Below are 20,975 nucleotides of genomic sequence, written 5' to 3' on the forward strand. Positions count from 1 at the left end.
TGATACATTAGAGGTTCAACGATAATAATATATGAAAAATAAAACAAATGAAAATGATACCGCCATGGGCGGTTTGTCGCGGCGCTCCTCGCCTAGCAAGAAAAACAATTATGTTTTGGCGTGGCGAGACTGAGTTCCATTGCGGTGGTTATCGCGGAATATGCTTGAACCTGAAATATTAGTTGGCGACTTTTATCTCGCCGAGTGGCATTAATGACCAATTGCTTATACTTTACCTTCTCTTGGGAGAGTGTTGCTTTCCATGTATTTTGCACATGTAAGAAAAATACACACCACGTTATGAGAGATGACGTTAGAGACATATAAGAACCACATTTTATTTCCTTGTAAGAACTCTTTCTTTTAGAAATAGTAATAAATTTAGAGTGTTAAAAATAGAACTATCATCGTAGCATAAGCACAACAAAAAGATATTAAACTGTTTTTAGAGGTACACTACACCCCTTTATAGAACGCTGAGTAAATATTTCTTATCAGTCAATTTTCAAGTCATAAACACCTTGCAGAATGTAATAAAAATAGGAATTAGCAAAATACGAGCTTAATGAAGACTCGTTAAAAAAGGGTACTAACATTTGTTATAATCACATTTCCTGTGTTATCTCATTGCAAAAATAATAATAACAGCATATAACTACCAAGGGTGCTACAGTAACATTTTATTCCTTCAAACTTGAAGTATTAGAATCCTTTAAACCGAAGTATTAGGATAAGTGAAAAACAGAGTACAACAAGTCCACAAGTTTGAATTATTTTGACTCTTCATCAATTACTGATTGTTTATGATTAACAAATCCAAAATCACTAATTAACTTAACTATAACATGGCACATACACCACATCATCAATAACAGTAGAATATTAAAGATGACTGGAATCCGTAAAATTAAAGGAAATGGTAACTGAGCAATACATCCTCAGTAAAATTAAAGAGAAAAGAAAGCTATCACCTGGGTTATGATCATTCAAGCTAACCGATGATCCGATAATGGTTAGTGACTATAAGTACATGTTTTGGCGCGGCGAGATTGAATTCCATTGCGGTGGTTATCGCGGAATATGCTTGAACCTGAAATATTAGTTGGCGACTTCTATCTCGCCGAGTGGCATCAATGTTCAGCTGCTTGTGTTTTATGATCACCTCTCTTAGCAGGAGTGTTGCGCTCAAAGTATTTTGCACATGCAAGGACACACAAACAAACGTTATGAAAAATGTATAGCCATTTAGTGGCTACTATTACAATTCGATTGACACGTTATTCCCAGATTGTTCCCAACAATCTTAACAGTCTTGGAGCATCTATTGCTTGAAAGTATATTTCATCTACAGTTTCATTCTATATATACTTATTAATTAGGCTTGGATCATAAATTCCCGTAAAAATCGTTAGTCATTATGTCATTGAAATTTCACTCGATGTCAATAGCGAATTCAGTAGTAGTTCCAAAAATAGAAGATTCAAATTTTATTTTCAAATAAAAGTGACATAATTGTATATCAGTGAGACAAATACATCTACTATCATATAAAGGCAAGAAATATAACCAATTTTTCTATTGGACTCTAAAATATCACGTTGTGTAAACTACAGTGACAATCATCATGTTTGAATAGGCAAACTAGTAGTCCACAACAATTTGGAAAATACACACATATTATTTAATATTATTTATTCAATAAATTATTTTATTCAAGAAGCATATAGACACAGACTTAATTTATCCAGAACACATTACTAATCATGGACCTTTTATTAAGAGGATAATGTCATTAAACAAACTAAGATAATAAATTGCAGAGAAGTTTCATAGTTAAAAAGCATTTCAGAGTACTTTCCTGAGGATTTTGAATAGAGTCTGTTCCGCATAGAGTCTGTGTTGCTTGAATTCTTGTGAGACGGATGTTGAGCTCGTCTTGATCAGTCGTCATGTTCTTTCCGAACCTGGGTAATTACACCGATTCCTTCATAAACTTGGTGGTGAAGCGGTGGTTCCTACACAACGATAATTTATCCACAGCCGACGGCGGCGGCGATTTCATCATGAACATGACGGCGGCGACGGCGGCTTCATTGTTGTCGCCTGGAGCTTGGTCAACAGCGACCATAACGAACACATATGAATAAAGCTTTCTCTTTTAGTGACACACAACGTGATGCGTGAGATTTGAAACAAAACACCATCTGGACTGCGAGCAGAGTCGCGATAGAGAAGATAGTGGGTGGACTGGCTAGCAGTTTCGTGTGTTCGTGGCGGCGTGGCGGTTCTTGGATGGTGTGAGAACAGATGCATGTTCTCCAGCCATGTGGAGATGTTTAATTTTTTGTCTAGATTGATGTGGTAGGCTGGGACAAATGTTTTTACCGCAGCCCCACGGTGGGCGCCAAAATGTTCTGGTAAAAAACATAGGGGGTTTGTATTATTCAAGATTGATAATTGATACAAGTATGATTAGAGGAAAAATTGATTAAGTTTACAAGAATGAAAGAATTGTCTCTTTACAAGAATGAAAGTATGGTGGTTCTTCAGCATGATCGTCCCCTATTCTCTTGAAGAAGATCCTATTTATAGACAAAATATCTCCTTCTTGTTGCATGATAACCGCCTTGCTTGGAGAGGAATTCATGGGTAGTGGGCGGTTACTTTTCCTTCTTCTCCAAACTTCTTCCTTCTTCTCCAAGCTTCTTCCTTCTTCTCCAAGTTTCTTCCTTCTTCTCCAAGACATGGTGGATCATGCTTATCATGTGTTTTTCATGGTTGTTTTCACGCTTCTCCTTTAGATGCTCCCATTGGGCTTTTTCGTATTGGGCCTTAACAAATCAAACCCTGGTCCATGGCCCGGTACAGTAACTTATTACTAGTTAATTTGGTTTTAATTCACCACGTCTGATAATAATATCAACTTTATTCTTCAATATATAAAAGTCACAAAATAAAACAAAGCACCAATAAAAATGCAGCATCATTAAAAGTCTCAAAATATAAACTCAAGCATCAAAATAAGTCTCAAAATAAATTACATTGATAAAATAAGCAAGATAAGTAAAGTTTAGTTTAACCATTTTTTATTTGGGTCTAAAAAGAAAAGAAAAAAAAGTTTGGTTTAGGCGTGAAGTTTAAACTTTTCCTCTATTTGTTTCATCTCAAGTATAGAAAAAAGAACAAAAAATAGTTTCTAATTGCCTGCAGGCCAACTTGTCCTGAGTCCAACTTATTTTTTAAATGAATTAGATGAGATAGTCCAACTTAAGACACTAGGTCTAAAACCTTAGCACATCCTGCAAAAATGGCAGGTCAAACAGGTTGGCGAGACAAGCACTACCCGTTTTGGCACCCATACTCGGGAGAAAGCAAAGCCTAAGTGTATGACTTTTTCAACAACCTATTCAAAAATCAAAGGTTATTCTCATTGTCATTCATATCACTCCACAAAGTTAGTACTACATGTAGATATAAACATCTCAAATGAAGCATTTTCTTTTTTCTGATTAAAAGTTGCACATTGAGGAAATTATATGTTTAACCAAACAACACAATTCAATATACATACTCACACATAACAAAGTTTTACCAACTAGCAGCAACTTCTTGCTGAAACTTATGTTCATACCTTTCGGCTTTGTGTTTCAAACTCTCAAGATAATCACCAAAGCCACTACATGCTTCCTTCAATTCTTCAAGCTTAATTTCCATATTCTTAATTTCATTCTCTGCTCGACTGTGATCTTCTGTTCTATACGCCAAATATCTTCTTGTCTCCGGGGCATTGTCCATTTCGTAAGCAATGCTTACAAGCCTACGTAATCGAACTCGTAAGAATTCAACATTCATACCCAATTTCTCAAATGCGTGCAAAGCTTTATCCCAATTAGAAAACTCAAAACGCGGCGTAGATATCACACTGACTTTTATTGCATCAGCAATGTTAACAATTTCAGATATGATTCCAACAATTAGCATATAGTTCAATCCTCTTATTAGATTTTCATGAAGAAAAGCTTGTTGACTGTAACATAATTTGTAGTACTTGTTTCGAACTTCGGTAGAGAGTTCATCGTCGATTGGCATCCCATCTACTATGATGCTGAAATTTTGAAAGCCTTTTACATCTTTAAATTCAGGCATTTTAAATCCCTCGAATATTTCAGAGAATGCTTCATCGCTATCGTTTTCAAATTGTTCTGTAAATTGTTTAGTCTTGGTCTCCATTTTTGGTGCAACAATTTTCTTTTTCTTTTGCATGTCTTGTGGAACGTGTTTACCATTTTTTCTTTTTGGACTATTACATGCTACATCAGTGTCTATGATATTTTTACCTATGAAGAAAAAAAGTAAATAATGTTAATGTACTATACTATATAATATCAAGAATATATAATTTGGTTATAATTTCATGATAGATAACAACACAACAAAGTAAAAGTTTAGGGAAACAAGTCTTGCCTCCAACTTTTTGTTTTGTGCAACTGTCTAAATTCATAAAGGCTCCATCTACCTCTTTTGAATTACCAGCTCTTATTATGTAAACCTGAAAAAATAAAAAGAACAATTAATATAAATAATCATGCTACAAAAATGTTAGTATCGGTGATATACATGTTATTATTGGCCTTTTATTCGACTTAATCATGTATTATCAACGGAATATTGAACTGCCATTAAAAGTGACAAAAAAACCATTTGTTGGAGTTGAGTGAAACATCTAAAATAATATCCCACATTGCCTAGTATAAAGAGTTAGGCAAAATTATAGGCATCGACTCTAATTCTTTGTTAGAAGATGTACTAGTTAGAAATATTTTAAGTTTGTATCTAACTTTTTCTATCTTATATTATTGTCTTAGAGTCTTGTGAGATATAATTCAAGTATTTAGTTTTGGAGAGTGTGAGCGTATCAAGGTCGTGAGGTTTGAGAGAAGTCAATGTTTTGTAATTTTTTTCGCACAACGTTATTCTCAGGTTGTCATTTGACAATGGTCATGGTTTATCTTATTTTGATTTTAGAGTTTTTCGAAGTATTTAATTTCTCTATGCTGTTTTTTTTCAACACCATTAAACCAAATAAGTAAAAATCCAAATCATTACCTTAAATTTGGTGGGTTCAACTAATTGGAAGACAACCACATCACCCTCTAGCAATTTATGCACAGCAGAAAATTGTCTCCAACCAGCACTTAATCCTGTCTTACATGCTATATATTTTGTTTTGTATTCTCTACCAGATTCATCTTCCAAAGTGATAGTTGTATCCTTATCAGGTAAGTGTCTTTTACAAAATGCCACAGGCAACCCCTAAAATAAGACAGAAAACATGACTTATACGTTGTCTTAAAATTTCAAGGCTAGATTTACTTATGTTTTCTCAAAATGCTTACCATCCAAAAACAACTAGCTACATGTGATCTGACCAAAGACTTCACAAAACTAGGGAATTCGGGTTTCAAGTTCGATTTGAGTCCTTCAGCTTGAATCACAGCAGATGATATGGCCTCACCGCGAGAAAGTGTTCCATCAGTCGTCACTTTATTTGAGCTGCAATCAAAGATAATGTTCCAAGTTTTTACCATAAGTGATGACTTATTTAAAAAATATGAAGGATTATGTAAATAATGATATGTAATGCTTTAACAACCTTCCAAACTTAGGTGATTGTGTCTCATCATGTGGTCCCTGTGGAAAAGACATTTGTTAAAGTTATTAGTCACTTAGACTTTGATTTATAAAGAATTTGACATTCAATTTAAAGACTCGATCTTGTAAATAATTACAGAGCGATAATTTTAAAAGAATACAACATATCACCATCAAACAATTAGATCATGAAATAACATTTAGTATAAGGTTAAAACTATGTAGAACAATCTAGATCATAATATTTGAATATAAGTTGTATACTATAAACTCCGATCTTTCACGGTTGGCTGGTGCTGCTCTCGAGTCAAAGATCTAGACAATATTGTCCAAACTTCATTACCAAACATTATATGTTTATTGATTCTGTTTATTGTTTCTTTACTCTTTTAATTGAGTTGCATGTTCCATCAGAGCGTAAGTGTACAACCTATTCACTATTGTGCATATGAATTACTTTTTGTTTGATATTTAGTTGCCTATAATATAACATTTAGAGTTGTATTCATTACAATAACATTCAAACTGAAAATGTATCTCCCTACCATCACAACTTGATGTTTAGAGTCTAATATACGAATATCTTCTATTAGAGATTCACTCACATCATTAATATAATTTACAAGTTAGAGTATCTTCGATGGTAATACGACATCGAGTTTCATATATTACTAATATGTAGTCCATACAATGTCATGCATGTAATACTTTTGCAACTCGTACACATTTTGCTTCAAGGATACAAAATTATGCAACTCATATATATATATATATATATATATATATATATATATATATATAATTCACAAAATAAGACAATATTAAATTGATGATACGATACCTTAAACAGGGTAGTTGAATTATTTTTTAGATACTCACTCCGTCATGTCATGGTTGCTCCAATGATTAAAAAAAATTAACATATAAATCATTAGCCTACGAAACTCCCTTAGATATCTCTATTGAAGATTCTTTACAAAAAAATTTGTTTGTCTCATAAATCTATGCATGATTATCATTCAGAAGCTTTACCTACTTATCACCACACAATGTCAATACAAATCATGTTGTCAAAAAAAAAAATGTCAATACAAATCATAAAAAAAAATTAAATAATACAAGCTCAACATAAAATCAAACATCAATTAGAAATCCCTTCCACCAATCAAATCTTACTTGTGTCGTTGGACTATTCAAGAGCTTGTATTTATTCTCAGCCGCCTTGTTCTGTTTATCCTGTAAATTCTGTAACATATAACTATCAATAAAAATTAAAGATATAAAACACATTGTCTTTATAATGCAAAACACACAATAAGAAAACAAAAATATAACAAACTTTAACACATTTTGTTAAGCACGAGGAGGGTATAGAATACAACGTTTAAAGGTGACTTTTTGGAAAAATGAGATATAGGAACACCCTCATACACCTCTCTCCCATGAAATGCTACGGTCACTCCTCCATCATCATATTGTGTAGCCATCTGATTCCTTTTCTTTTCATCAACCCCCACCATTTTTGACATTAAAAATTTGAGATAAGTCCCTTCATCAACAATTAGATTGCATTTTTTGATCTCCACAACCACAAACACAATGCAAAATATCTTATGCAAGAAAATGCATTTGGATGGGTTGTGGGATGGTGTTGATTTTGATGGAAAGGGAATTGATTTACATCATGATGGGTGGTTAATGTTTGAGACTCGATCTTCAACTTTGGTGTTGTGTCTTTTAATGATAATTATTATTATTGATGATAACCAATAATAAGAATTTGTAATAATTTAGAATGTAAATACTACGTGGTAGAACAACCACATGTATTGAAATGCATTTTTTTTTATAAATCTAATTTTTTTGACAAATCTTTTAAATTATCTTTTTTTTTTGAGTTTAGTTGATATGCACCGACAGTGTAAAATAGTTTTACACGATCGTCCAATAAATAACCACCATTTTGTCATGTTATGTCAAGAAAGTGTGATGATGTAACAAAAAACATGATTGATATTAATTGACGGTGTAAAATTATTTTACATCGTCGATGTATATAAATTAAATGCTTTTCTTTTTATATTAAATCTATCTTTTTTGAAGGAATCTTTTAAACCCGCATATCCTACTTAAGGGTGGTATATATAACCGCTCGGAGTGTTAGAGTAAGAAGTTGAATCTCTGTCTCAAATTGAATATCATATCGAAATCGAAAGAGTGCCATCGATGGAACAAACGACTCTTGTGTCAGAGTAATTTCATGAAGAACAAACGGTGCCATTATCAAGACTCAACAATTCCTTCGACATTGAACTCTTTCTCAGTGAAGAAAAACAAATTTGAAATAACGTTAATAGTTAGTTTAGTTGGAACACATTTCTGGGATTAGATTTTTAAGGTTGATTGTTAGTTAGAGGCAATAATCGTTTGAGGTAAGCATTCTCATTTATTTTTGAGTTTTATTGAGTGCACGTAAACTGTTTGATAAAAGTTCTTCATGTTTGATAAAAGATAATGTAGGTTAGTTAGTTGCTTGTTCTAGATTTATTTACGAGATGTTATGTATGACTATTGTTGTGTGTTGTAAAAGCTTTTTGTTCTTCTTTGCTCGAGGATTTTTTTTTGGTATGAAATTTGGTATTCACTGGATGAGTTTTGAGCCCTCAAATCAGGTGCTAAAGTTGCATTCTCTTTGTTTGAGGAACTTGTATATTTTGTAGTTTAGTTTAAGTTTATTCTATTAAGTAGTTTAGTTTATCTATTAATTTGGTTTTTACTTAGTTTAAGTTTATTCCATTAAGGGCCCGTTTGGATTAACTTACTTTTGAGCTTATGGAAAATAGTTTATGCAAATAAATAAGCTTTTATGTTAATTCATAAGTTCTCGTTAGTAAAAAGTGTATCTTCATAAGCTATTATTTCGTAAAATACCTTAACAAACTTATAACATAAAAGCTTATTTATTTGTATAAGTTTCTTTGCATAAGCTCAAAAATAAGTCAATCCAAACGGGGCCTGAGTAGTTTATTGTAATATGCCAAGTAACTTATGATGAATTCTACTTTCAAAACATATCCATCTAGTAGGTTTTTTTTTACTATTCTACTTAGGCTTTTTATTCCTTAATGCATTCTTTTTGCTTTGGATTGTAATGTTGATTAATGGAAAATACAGTTCTTTGATTTTATAAAAAATTCAACATTTGTTTAATTTCTTGTATTTTTTATTGGTCAGGAATCATGGACGTGGAGATGGAAAATTCAACATTGAGTGTTACTGGTGAATCGTCTATAGCTGCTTCTGATGTTCAAGATCAAAACCCTATATCTTCTGTTCAACCAACTTTGCCCCAGCCAACTCAACCTGTTATTTCAACAGTTATTACTCCTGTCGTGCCTCCTCTGGCTCCAATTCCCACAGTTCCTTCCTCTCTTGTCCGGCCTCTGGCACCGCTCCCAATTCGGCCCCCAGTTACTAGGCCACCAGTGCCTCAAAATGGCGAGGCTGATTCTAGTGATTCTGATTCGGACGGCGATGATGCAGACACCAGAATTAATAAGGGCACCGGGGAGTATGAAATATCAGAAGAGAGTAAATTGGCGAGGGAGCGGCAGGAGAAAGTGGTGCAAGACCTCATGATGAAGAGGCGTGGTGCTGCTCTTGCTGTTCCCACGAATGACATGGCAGTGAGGGCCCGTCTTCGCCATCTTGGTGAGCCGATTACTCTCTTTGGTGAGAGGGAGATGGAGAGACGAGATAGGTTGCGGATGATTATGGCAAAGCTGGATGCTGACGGTCAGCTGGAAAAGCTAATGAAAGCTCTTGAGGATGAAGAGGCCGCAACTTCTGCTCCTAAAGATGAGACTGAGGATGATCAAGAGTATCCTTTTTACACTGAAGGGTCAAAGTCCCTCCTCAATGCAAGGATTGATATTGCTAAATATTCTTTAGTAAGGGCTGCAATGCGTATTCAACGTGCCCAAAGAAGAAGAGATGATCCGGATGAAGATGTCAATGCAGAGATGGATTGGACATTGAAGCAGGCAGCGAATTTGAATCTTGAGGTCAGTGAAATCGGAGATGATCGGCCACTTACTGGTTGCTCGTTCTCCCGGGATGGAAAAAGGATTGCTACCTGGTATGTCTTTTTTGCAAATTGGGAAGCTTAAAGTTTAATTTTCCATCTTACTTTCTTGCCAAACCTTTATAGTCTAACTCTAATCTTCGAATGACATTTTTCTTTTCTAGTTCTCTAACTGGAGCTTCCAAGTTGTGGAGCATGCCTAATGTACAAAAAGTTTCTACCTTTAAGGGGCACACCGAGCGTGCTACTGATGTTGCTTATTCTCCTTTGCACAATCATTTAGCAACTGCCTCTGCTGACAGGACAGCAAAGTATTGGAATGATCAAGGATCACTTTTGAGAACATTTGAGGGTCATCTTGATCGTCTTGCACGCATTGCCTTCCATCCGTCAGGGAAGTACTTGGGCACTGCTAGCTTTGACAAGACATGGAGATTATGGGACGTTGAAAAAGGAGAGGAGTTGCTTCTTCAAGAAGGCCACAGTAGAAGTGTGTATGGTTTAGCTTTTCATCATGATGGATCGTTAGCTGCGTCTTGTGGAATGGATGCTCTGGCTCGTGTATGGGACCTTCGTACTGGGAAAAGTGTTCTTGCACTAGAAGGTCATGTCAAACCGGTAAGATATTAAAGATCGCCCTCTTCTCTTTATCTATTGTTTTGTCTGTATTTCCATTCAATATTTTATCAGTCTGAGTCTGACCATTCTTTAATTTCATTTTAAGATTCATGGCATCAGTTTTTCTCCTAATGGATATCATTTAGCCACTGGTGGTGAAGATAACACTTGTCGCATTTGGGACATGCGTAAAAAGAAATCCTTGTACACCATTCCCGCTCACTCTAATTTAATATCACAAGTCAAGTTTGAGCCACAGGAGGGTTACTTTTTGGTAACTGCCTCATTTGACATGACAGCCAAGGTATACTTTTCTATCTGGAATAACTATATTCTTATAAAGAAGTTATTTAGTAGTTCATTACATTTGAGTATACTTATATTTATGTGTTAACTACAGGTTTGGTCAGGCCGGGATTTTAAGCCTGTGAAGACACTATCAGGGCATGAAAATAAAGTTTCTTCTCTGGATGTTTTTGGAGGTAGGATCTCTATCTTATAAATTATAAAGGAATTATTCATATGTGGCTAGATACCCTTTTTGCTTATTTATGTGATTGATGTGTCCATTTGACCTCACCAATGTTCTGCCTTCAATTGTAAATGACGAATTAAAAAAGTTGACTAGAGGATGTTTTGAAATACTAATGAATATATATCGGAATAGTTTGTTGTAATGAATTGAACAAACAAATGATGTGTATCAATGATTTTTGTGGAGTACACAAAATGTGTGATTGTGAGGGCATAACTTCCCTAGAAAATTCAGTAAAACAAAAAAAATGCAAGCTTTGTTTAACTGCACATGTTTCCTTCTTGCCGCAGACTAAGGTAATGATTCTCTGCGTCTTTCAAAAGAAGTGGAAAGCTCCATTAGTGTTAGGTGTAGGAGACACACATTTCTTAAAACCGTGATATAGACTTTTATGCATCCAAAACTATAAAAACGGAGATGTCCATTTATTAAAATGATTTCTACTCCAGATTTTAAGCAATGTTGCTATAGGGAAAGGAAATCTTGAACAGTGGTTTTTCATTTTCTTTTCATATTTTGTCATGCTGAAAAATGAGGATTTTATTTTCCCTGCCTTCTCATATGGAAATATGGAGTGCAAACCTTGAATGTGTTTTTGAAACATTATCATTACAAAAGAAAGAAAGAAATAGAGCACCGTATGTTCCAAGATCAAGCGCATATGTACTATGTGTGCCAGTTGTTGTGTTTAACCGTTTTCTTTTTATGGCCTAGTTTATGTGCTTTAAAGGTCTTTGTTATTTTCCCGTGCAATATATTGCGCCGATTATATTATATATTGAATAAGTTTCTTGACACAGTATAAAAGCTTCCAACTATAATCCTGTAAATTGTCCTTGTATTTTTGCCTGTCTTGTACTGATTTTGGCATGTATTGTTACTATCTGCAGATGGTGGGTATATTGTTACTGTCTCCCATGATCGCACCATAAAGCTGTGGACCAGCAGCACTACTAGTGAGCATGCTATGGATGTTGACTAAGCTATTTGAATGATATAAGATTTGTAAAAGGGCCTTAGTGACAGGAATCAGATTAATCATTTTTGTTTGATTCGGTAGCTTGCATGTTGATCACATATCGACAAATTTGATTGACATAGGTTGAGAATGGAAATAATGCTATATTCTACCCACTCCCCCCAAAGCCCTCCTATCCCTTCCAAACTCTCAAAAAGAGCTTTTAAGAGTATGTTTTTGAATTGACGGAATGAGATAGTATAGAATTTGTTGGTGTTGTATTCTATTGTTCGGATGTTTTAAAAAGGATGAAGACGAATGTAATATAGTGACATTTATTCCATTCCATTATACTATTTATTCTCATTTTGCTCTGCCTCCAAATCAAATTTGGGGGAATGACATGGAAAAACCTTTTAATTTTTTTTTGGTTACAAAAAAAAAATAAAATTAAAAGGCTAGCATAAAAAAGTATTACTTCGTGTAACATTTGAAATCTACCTTATCCAACGTCTAAAGCACAGTGTGATAAATCATCCTTATCCAACGTGTATTATTATTACTACTATCGCCAACTTTTAAAATAAGAGAGTGATAAATCAGTCATGTTGCTAGCTAAGCTAATATTCTTCAATCCTTCTTATTGACGGATAATATGTCAACAGTTCACTATCAAAAAACATCTATAATCTTGACAATAAGTGTCTAAAATTTTCCACTGTAGATTCACCAAAATTGGTGGGTTGCATTTTTTCCAATTCCTTAATCAGTTTTGACAGCTGACCATGTGCAGTTATAATGGTGGGCCAAGTATTTTCTATAATTTAATGTTTATTTTTTGTCTTGATGCAAATGTTGTCATTTTGTAGGAGCCTAATACAATAATTGAAGGAAATCGTGGTGTGCACACAAATTTTCTATACAAATCCTTTGTCTATAAATACTCAAAGGATTGCCCATTATTTTACACATCAAAACTGTCTCAACAATATAAATTATTCTATTTTCTTTCAATTTTCTCAATTCTCATTTCTTCAACAATTACTAGACAGCAAATCTTCATATCCTTTGTCTTTATTTTTTGCATTGATGATTGATGATTTCTTGAGCCTGAAAATAGAAAACTCATTTTGATTAGATCTCATATACAATCAAACTTTTTGTGAGGCATGAATATATTAACAAAGATTGAGACCATGAACTATTTTTCAATGCAATTTATTAGTTACTTGATTGAGACTTATAATTTTGTCATGTTTGCTCTTTTTTTTTAGGTGAGGCTCAGTTCGTTCAATGATCTTGCGATCTTGCTTCTAAGTTTCAAAGGTAAATATATGTTTTTCAATGAACTCATTTCTTTCATGAAAATTGTCTTTAGTAATACCCTTTTTACTTCATAATTAGCAGAATTTGCAATCATATAAAATAAGTTTGTGGTGCAATTTACTAACATTTACTTTTTTGCAAATAGACTATGTAAGCATGGTATTGCGAAAAACAGTTTATAGTTACATATTATTATAAAGAAAAGCCTACATAGTTTAATTGATATATACACATAAGCATACAAAGATCATAAAAATTTCAAATTAGTTTATTATTAGTTCATATATTTCTGTAACAAAAAAAAAAGTTCATATATTTCAATGTGTGCCAAAAAAAAAATCAAGATTGAAGTAGAAGATGTTTACCTTGAATGCTAATGTGATTGCAGCTTATGGGCAAAGAAGGAAGGAGAAGAGCATACACTACTAATGGAGTCTACACAGCCAATATATGACATTGAGTTTAAGAAAGGTTACATCAAGAGAACAAAGTTCAAAGGCTATTGGGAATATCCTTAATTATATAAACTTGAGCAAAAAGATATGCACATACTATTTATTGGAATATTCTTAAACCCCTTATTACTTGCAATGTCTCCATTCTAATTTTAATATATATCTTTGTAATATCCTTAAACACTTCTTTCTTATTCTCCATTCTTTGATAGGTGATATATATTTACAAAGACATATAAAGTCCTTATGTTATAAACACTAGACTAGATGCCAATATAAAAACACTTGAAACTCTTGACTTTTGAAAACAAATAAGTTAAAAATAAGAAAAAGGAAACTAAAGATAACCAAAATTTGTTGAATTTATATTATCATATTCTTTTGGTGTTGGAATTAGTATCAGAAAAGGATTACCAACTATGGACTTCCCTCCCTTTACTCAAAAGACATAAACCTATAAACCTAGGAATTTCACACTTGATTGATAATGCTAACTAAATAAAAAAATTCAAAGATAACTTTTCTCTTTGAAATTTATTTATTTTATATATAATGTAAAGATGTTTAAGGATAATTAACAATTTATTCTTTAACTTTGTTTCAAATGGGTGAATGAAACACCTTTGATTACAACAAAACTTGCAAATATTGCTTCCAACTTCCTCATATTCTCTAAAAAGTAAGTAATTTACAATTTTTATTTGAAATTTATGACCATAATTCAGAAAGATGTTTACTTTGATTGAAAAAGATGTTTATGACTTTAATTTATGACCTATATTGTACCAATTTTGTTTTTCAAGATTGGAGTAAAAGATGTTTACCTAATGGAGCAGTAGCATTTGAGAGAGCATAGACTACTAATGGAGTTTACACAACCAAAAGATGACACTGAATTTAATAAGTGTTACATAAAGAGAGAACAAAGTTTGAAGGCTATTGGATTATCCTTTATTATTTAAACTTTAGCAGAAAGATATGCACACATTATTTAATGGAATATCCTTAAACTCCTTGCTAAAGTTCATATGTTATAAACACTAGATGTGTTGAGAACTTATACTGAAACAAGAACACAACAATATGACTAAAAATGATACACTACAAGAAAAATGGGTTTTAGCTTCAAATTTTTTAGCGTCCGCCACGACACGGACACTACTAGCGTCTCATTTAAGTCTACTTGACAGACGCTGCTGTATTTTTATTTTTTTAATTTAATATTTAAAATTAGCGTCTGCTTTTGAAAACGCTATGGAGACTCTATGAAAAAATAAATAACTAAACTTTTTTTTTATTAGTTCATTGAGTCTGCTGAGGCGGACTCTAATGATAATTAAATTAAATAAAAAAAAAATTGATAAGCGCAAAAAAATTTCACAAATTTTCAGTTTCCCACTTTATTTCAATTTCCCACTTTTATTTCACAGATAATATCACTTAATTATTTTTTCTTTCCTAATCCCTAAAAATATGAAGTAAAAAAAATAAAATATATCCAAGAACACTATGATGGAAACTGAGAACTCAGCATCCAACAAGCTCAAACTCCTCCACCGTTCCTAATCCTCCACCGTTCCTAATCCTCCGCCGTCGAAGAAGCTCAAACTCTCCTTCAATCTCTCGTTTCCGTCGAAGAAGCTCGTTTCCGTTCCTAATCCTCCTTCGTCGAAGAAGCTCGCAACTCTCGTTTCCGTTCACGATTCCAAGTAAGTAACTTCGTCTCTTCACAAATCTCTTCACCGTTCTTTATAGTTAGTTCCTTAATCTCTTGTTCTTTTAATTTTGAGTTTGTACATGGTTGGATTCACTAGCCAAAAGGGATTCTTTAAGACCTAAAATTGATTTTTGAGATGTTTTAGGGATTCACTTGCCAAAAGGGATTCTTTAAGACATAAAATTGTGAAGTAGCACCCAATTTGCGTGACTGTAACAATGTTTTTCAAGACTTCTTTACAAACAAAATAATTTAAAATCTCAATATATATTATAGAAACCAAAGTTAGAGTTTAACTTGTTAGATGTTAGTTTGGCTTGTAGTTTGTAGGTAGCAGCTCAAAGTTAGAGTTTAACTTGTTAGATGTTAGTTGTAGTTTGTAGTTTGGCTAAGGTGAAGCTTACAGGTACAGTTTCTCATTTAAGGTTCTGTATTTCTGCCATGTTTTCATTTAATAGTGTCTTTAGTGTGATTATTATCAGTGTAGAATTTTATTTTCTCACATGACATTGATTTTGGTAAGTAACAGTATAGAATACAGATCATTAAACACTTTGATGTTTGGATTTCTTCATTTTACGCCCAATTCTTCGACTTAATTTTCTGATTTCTGTTCTTAACTCACTTTTCTTCTCCATATCCCTGCAGTCTCAGTTTTTGTATCTGCATTAAAATGGCTTTTCAAATAAAAAGGGATTTTCTATTCCAAATATTCTTGTTCCTCAGTATGTTAATGGCTGGTCAGAGTACCGATACTGATATCTTGTGTTTAAAATCCATTAAGAATTCCTTGGAAGACCCAAACAATTACTTTCAAAATTGGAACTTCAACAACAAAACTGAAGGTTTCATATGTTGGTTTAATGGTGTTGAATTAGGGATTCACTAGCCAAAAAGGATTCTTTAAGACCTAAAATTGTGAAGTTGCACCCAATTTGCGTGACTTTAACAATGGTTGTGCTTTCTACATATAGTGTATTTGATTGATCACCCGAGAGCAGTCGATGCTTGCGAATGGTACCAACACGTGTTGGGAGCTGTCGTTTTATCCGAAAGTTTCAGCACTACAGGAGTGCCTGGTAATATAGCTATGATACAACATCGTTACATGAGGTTAGGCGATGGACAGCGACGCACTATTATTGAGCTCCAAGATAGTATCCGACCTCGCACCGAGTAAGAATTTTTTTCTAAAAGAAATCTAATTAATAGTGATCAATTTAATTTATTTTGATTTGATTTTTTTTTTGTTATTAGCAGGCAATCAGACCGTCATGGCTTTACTTCTCTGTATTCTAATGGGCCTAACCTATTGCATGATAGATTCATCAACGGATTAGGAGCGAACCAAGGAACAAGTTTAATGATAAACCGACATGAGCAGTTATTTTTGTCTAAGATCAGGGATCCTTTTGGTTTTCACTGGTTTGTGAAAACAGCGGATCCAAATCTCATGTTACCACCAGCATAGTGATTTGGTTGCATGGACTACATCGACATGGTCATTGCCCGACTACAACAATTATGCAGATTATCACAATACTTAGGTGCAACTGATTTAGAGATTTATGCAGTATTAATCCAGTTATTTTGCATGCTGTCTTGTTACCATAAAATTACACTGAATAGAGCTATATTGCATTTACATTTGTTTGATTAGTATCGTTTTACCACATCACCAAATTTGCTGACATAATGGTAGTGTAACTAATTGAAAATTTATAGGGATAGCTATACACCACATTTCTGTGAAGCATGCGCCAACAGAAAGCACCTTCCGCAGCCCAAAAAGCACACACTGCAATCCAGAAAGGGCCCTCTACGGTCCAGAAAGCACAACCGATTAAGCCTGCAACGTCGGTTCAGGCACCACCTTCTCAGGCTGCAACACCGGTTCAGACGCCACCGCCAATCCAGACTACTGCTGCTGAGGCTTCCAGATTCATTCCTACCCCAGGATTGACATTGCCTCATCAATTTGAGCAAGGTCCTCTCCAACACACAACTCATGATATGGAAACTGATTGTCATCATCAAGACGATGAGCAAGAGCATGAAGGGGGGGACCAACAAGAGGATGAGGAGGGGGACATCGAAGAGGATGGGGAAAAAGACAACCATGAAAAAGATGCTTGTGGGAAATTCATCATACGTCCCATTGGTACAGGGTAAGATGCTTGTCAGAACTGTCTTTTGAATAGCAAAATGGTTAATTAGAGTATGTTAAATTCATAATCAACTTGTCTTTTGAATTGCATGATTTGACTTGTCATTTAAATTGCTTAATTTGACTTGTCTTTTGAATTGCATGATTTTTAGACTATAAATGAATTGGTGCTTTGCTCTTGTAAGCTGTTCCCTTGCCTCACCAAACACTCCTTGTGTTTAGTGTTGTGCTTATCAATGACACAAAAGTTTGATTGTTGCAATAACATCATCATGAAAAATGTTTTGTTAAGGTAACATTCTGTTAAGTCCTGATCAGAACTTGTTTCATTCTGTGAATCTAAGCTGGTTACACTAGTCTTGTTGCATCATATGACAGTAGAAATTATGTAACTGTGCTGGTTACACTAGTCTTGTTGCATCACATGTTTAATAGACTTTGATTTAATTATGATAAAGGACATTATGACATAGAGTAGTTCATGTTGCCAACTTTGCCTAGTGAAGAAAGTTTATTTTGTTATTATATATTTGTGTCTAGTAACATTTTTTGACATAAGTGAAAAACAAAATCATATTGTTATTGATGTTGGTCTCATGTTGATTTACAGGCCGAATATCATGAAAATTTGGCCAAAGTGACACAAACTGATGGTGGTGCTACTCGTGACACTCAAGAGGTTGATGGATCGCAAAGAATTCAAATATGGAAAGATGTTTCCAAGGGTAAGTCTCGGGGAAGATGTTATGGTACTGGACACTTGGCTAAAAACCTTAAGTATAAAAACTTGATTTAAGAGGCAAAGGCACCTCACAATAGGGCAGAGAACCAGATCATTGAAGCTGCTAGAGCCGAGGCTGCTGCAGCACGTGCAGATGCTGAGGCTGCTAGAGCTGAGGTTGCTGCAGCACGTGCAGATGCTGATGCTGCTAGAGCCGAGGCTGCTGCGTCAACTGCGAGAACCAGATCATTGGAAATAAAGTTTGAAGAATTCCAAAGCCGCGTGATGGCTTTGGAGACGGCCTCCTGTAGTGGTCATTCTCGTCAGAGTTCTCATCCTCATTATGATAATGAATTGGATGATCAATCGGTTGATGAAGAGGAAGATGCTTGATTTTGTTGGTTGTAGACTTTGGGTTATTTTGATGGTAAGTTTAAGAGCTATTTTGATAGGTTATATATTTTGTGGGATATTTTGGTGGGTCATATATTTTGTGGGTTGTTATTTTGATGGATGTAGACCTTTTTGTTGACATTCTATATATATGGTTATATATGAGAAATAGAGGGTCATGTTAAGAATTGATGAATTTAAATGGATGTAGACCTTTTTGTTGAGATTCTATATATATATATATGAGAAATAGATGTTTATGTTAAGAATTGATGAATATATATATTTTAAAAAAAAAAAAAAACAAAAACGTCAGCTTTTAGCAGACGCTATGTAATTCAAAAATTAATATATATAGCATCCATCAAGGGCAAACTCTACAGTTAGAGTCTGCCATAGTGGACTCTACCAGTGACGTTTTATAATGCAAATATATATCTGTAGCGTCTATCATAAGTCGATGCTAGTAGCGTCTGCCTTATGTACATATTAGTAGTGTCCCCTTGGCGTCTAACGTTACAGATGCTAAATAGCGTCTACTGGACGCAACTGTCTAGCTTCAGGCATTTAAGCGTCTATCACGACACAGACGCTAAGTAGACGCTAAGAACTACGTAGCGTCCGTTTTTGGGCATTTAGCATCTCATTTAGGCCGACGCTAAAAAGCAGTTTTGTTGTAGTGAAACCGCAAGTTTGGCTTAAATAGCCATACAAAGATATGATGGACATATGCTACGCAAACTACTTAGCTAAAATAAAGGTCCAATGGAAAGTGATAACTACCAACAAAAAAGATGCAAATTCTAGGCATATCCCATAAGACTATATTTATTAGTAAACTACTTCAAGATGCAATATAAAAACACTTGAAACCCTTCAATTTGCAGTACCTTTGAGGAGAAAAATACTTGAACCGCCTCCCCTTTACAAGTCTGCATCAACTCATTCTTTCCACCCCTCAGATGTGAATCTCGCAGCAAAACAATAATAGAGAAGAAAATTCAGAAGTATTTCCATGTTTTATTATGCAACATATACAAGATTAAATACTAATTTAGAAGTAAAAATGATTTTATACGATCTTTCAAAAACAAAATTTAAAAGATAATTTTTTAAGTAGAAAACTTCACAAGAATTTTTTTTTTGACAAAACAAGAAAAATAGTTTTAATCAACAAGAAAAATAGTTAAAATCAAGATATCCAAATATATTTCATGTACGAATAAAACAGAACCATAGACAAAAAGATAATATAGGTTAGGGTTTCTATGTACAAAACAAAAGAAAATGAGGGTGTAACACTTACCCTTGGCTACAACAGAAACCCAACGGTATAGATCTGGTGCTCAACGGGATAGATCTGGTACCCAACAGAAACCCAACGGAATAGATCCGGTACCCATCAGAAACCCAACGGATAAAATAAAATGAGTTGATTATAGATCTGGTACTCAACTCAACGGAATAGCTCGGATGTGATCGAAAATGAAGCTTTTGACACCAATGGTTCGGTAATAAAAAAGAATAGTATTTGGTGATTTTGTCCCAACGGATAGATAGAGACAGTTGAGGAGATGAAGAAAATGAGGTTTTTTTGGTCAAGAGAGGACAACCTCACGGTGGGTGTCGGCAAAAACGGCGGCGGATGAAGAGGGATAGAATGGAGAGCATTTCTTTCAGTTAGGGTTACAGAATGAAAAACACCGGATGCGGTTAATGGAAACTATTGGGTTTGGCCCAATTCTGATAGTAGAAAGGTGGTCCAAACTTGCATTTTTATTAAATTTAATGAATCAATTTTTTTTTTTTTTAGTGAATAATAAAAACAAAATTAAATCTATTGAAAATATGTACACCAAAGAATATATCTGAAAAATTTATTGAAAATAATAAAAAAAAATTAATTTTTTTTACTTAATAAAATTATTTAAATATTACTGTAATTGTTATTGTTGAACTTGAATTGGTCTTTACAATTAAATTTATTTAGTCTTTTATCTTTTTTCTAGGTTCCTCATTATAGTTTTTTTATGTCTTAATCTTATTTATGTTTTTTTTATATAATTTAATCCTATTTATGTTGAACCAAAACAACTTTTTAATTTGTACAAGTTTAATTAATGTCATAGGTGCACAAGTCGTGATCGGGACAAATATTAATAATGTGGTTTATATCCCATAAATAAATTTGATATCATAATATTGCTAATGCTAATGTTTGGCAATTAACAAAAGTCAACGACAAACGTTGTGTCATGTTGGGTTATCTTCCGAGACCAATTTTTATCCATGGCCAGTTATATGTTGTTGTTTCTCGAGTTAAAACTATAGCGGGTTTGAAGATTTTTA

The 20,975-nt window shown here is 33.8% G+C and overlaps 3 protein-coding genes across 6 annotated transcripts; 2 read left to right on the forward strand and 1 right to left on the reverse strand.

The window, feature by feature from the left end:
* Positions 1-3,588: 3,588 nt before the first annotated feature.
* LOC123881580 (B3 domain-containing protein Os01g0234100-like) lies at positions 3,589-7,172 on the reverse strand. Its single transcript, XM_045930299.1, has 6 exons — positions 7,035-7,172; positions 6,854-6,888; positions 5,397-5,553; positions 5,107-5,313; positions 4,465-4,549; positions 3,589-4,337 (listed from the first exon to the last, which is right to left on the reverse strand). The coding sequence occupies exons 1-6, from the start codon at positions 7,170-7,172 to the stop codon at positions 3,589-3,591; spliced, it is 1,371 nt and encodes a 456-aa protein (XP_045786255.1).
* Positions 7,173-7,726: 554 nt separating this feature from the next.
* Positions 7,727-12,192, forward strand: LOC123881581 (U4/U6 small nuclear ribonucleoprotein PRP4-like protein). The gene is made up of 6 exons (XM_045930300.1): positions 7,727-8,084; positions 8,887-9,790; positions 9,901-10,354; positions 10,461-10,658; positions 10,755-10,836; positions 11,780-12,192. Exons 2-6 carry the CDS (start codon positions 8,892-8,894, stop codon positions 11,869-11,871), a joined length of 1,725 nt encoding a protein of 574 aa, XP_045786256.1. The 5' UTR covers positions 7,727-8,084; positions 8,887-8,891; the 3' UTR covers positions 11,872-12,192.
* Positions 12,193-15,106: 2,914 nt separating this feature from the next.
* On the forward strand, positions 15,107-18,795 carry LOC123881582. 4 transcript variants are annotated; one of them, XR_006799515.1, is made up of 5 exons: positions 15,107-15,337; positions 15,994-16,521; positions 16,606-16,892; positions 17,071-17,513; positions 18,123-18,795. XR_006799515.1 is itself a non-coding variant. In XM_045930302.1 (5 exons), the coding sequence occupies exons 4-5, from the start codon at positions 17,101-17,103 to the stop codon at positions 18,151-18,153; spliced, it is 444 nt and encodes a 147-aa protein (XP_045786258.1). In that variant the 5' UTR covers positions 15,107-15,337; positions 16,320-16,521; positions 16,606-16,892; positions 17,071-17,100; the 3' UTR covers positions 18,154-18,510. The 4 variants fall into 4 exon arrangements, 2 of the variants coding, with proteins under 2 accessions (XP_045786258.1, XP_045786257.1); XR_006799516.1 differs by having other exon boundaries at positions 16,603-16,892; positions 18,123-18,510; XM_045930302.1 differs by having other exon boundaries at positions 16,320-16,521; positions 18,123-18,510.
* Positions 18,796-20,975: the final 2,180 nt, after the last annotated feature.

The sequence above is a fragment of the Trifolium pratense genome, linkage group LG4 (assembly GCF_020283565.1).
Source record: "Trifolium pratense cultivar HEN17-A07 linkage group LG4, ARS_RC_1.1, whole genome shotgun sequence".
NCBI lineage: Eukaryota > Viridiplantae > Streptophyta > Magnoliopsida > Fabales > Fabaceae > Trifolium > Trifolium pratense.

Bases quoted from the DNA above. Each gene is read 5' to 3' on its own strand.
- LOC123881580 (XM_045930299.1), bottom strand. From the start codon at position 7,172: ATGGTGGGGGTTGATGAAAAGAAAAGGAATCAGATGGCTACACAATAT. The intron at 6,889-7,034 runs GTTGTATTCTAT...CAGAATTTACAG, and splicing joins CCAAAAAGTCACCTTTAAAC to GATAAACAGAACAAGGCGGC. The intron at 5,554-6,853 runs GCTCTTGAATAG...CTTTGATTGCAG, and splicing joins GCGGCTGAGAATAAATACAA to CTCAAATAAAGTGACGACTG.
- LOC123881582 (XM_045930302.1), top strand. From the start codon at position 17,101: ATGCGCCAACAGAAAGCACCTTCCGCAGCCCAAAAAGCACACACTGCA. The intron at 17,514-18,122 runs GTAAGATGCTTG...GTTGATTTACAG, and splicing joins ATACGTCCCATTGGTACAGG to GCCGAATATCATGAAAATTT.
- LOC123881581 (XM_045930300.1), top strand. From the start codon at position 8,892: ATGGACGTGGAGATGGAAAATTCAACATTGAGTGTTACTGGTGAATCG. The intron at 10,659-10,754 runs GTATACTTTTCT...TGTTAACTACAG, and splicing joins CATTTGACATGACAGCCAAG to GTTTGGTCAGGCCGGGATTT. The intron at 10,837-11,779 runs GTAGGATCTCTA...TACTATCTGCAG, and splicing joins TTCTCTGGATGTTTTTGGAG to ATGGTGGGTATATTGTTACT.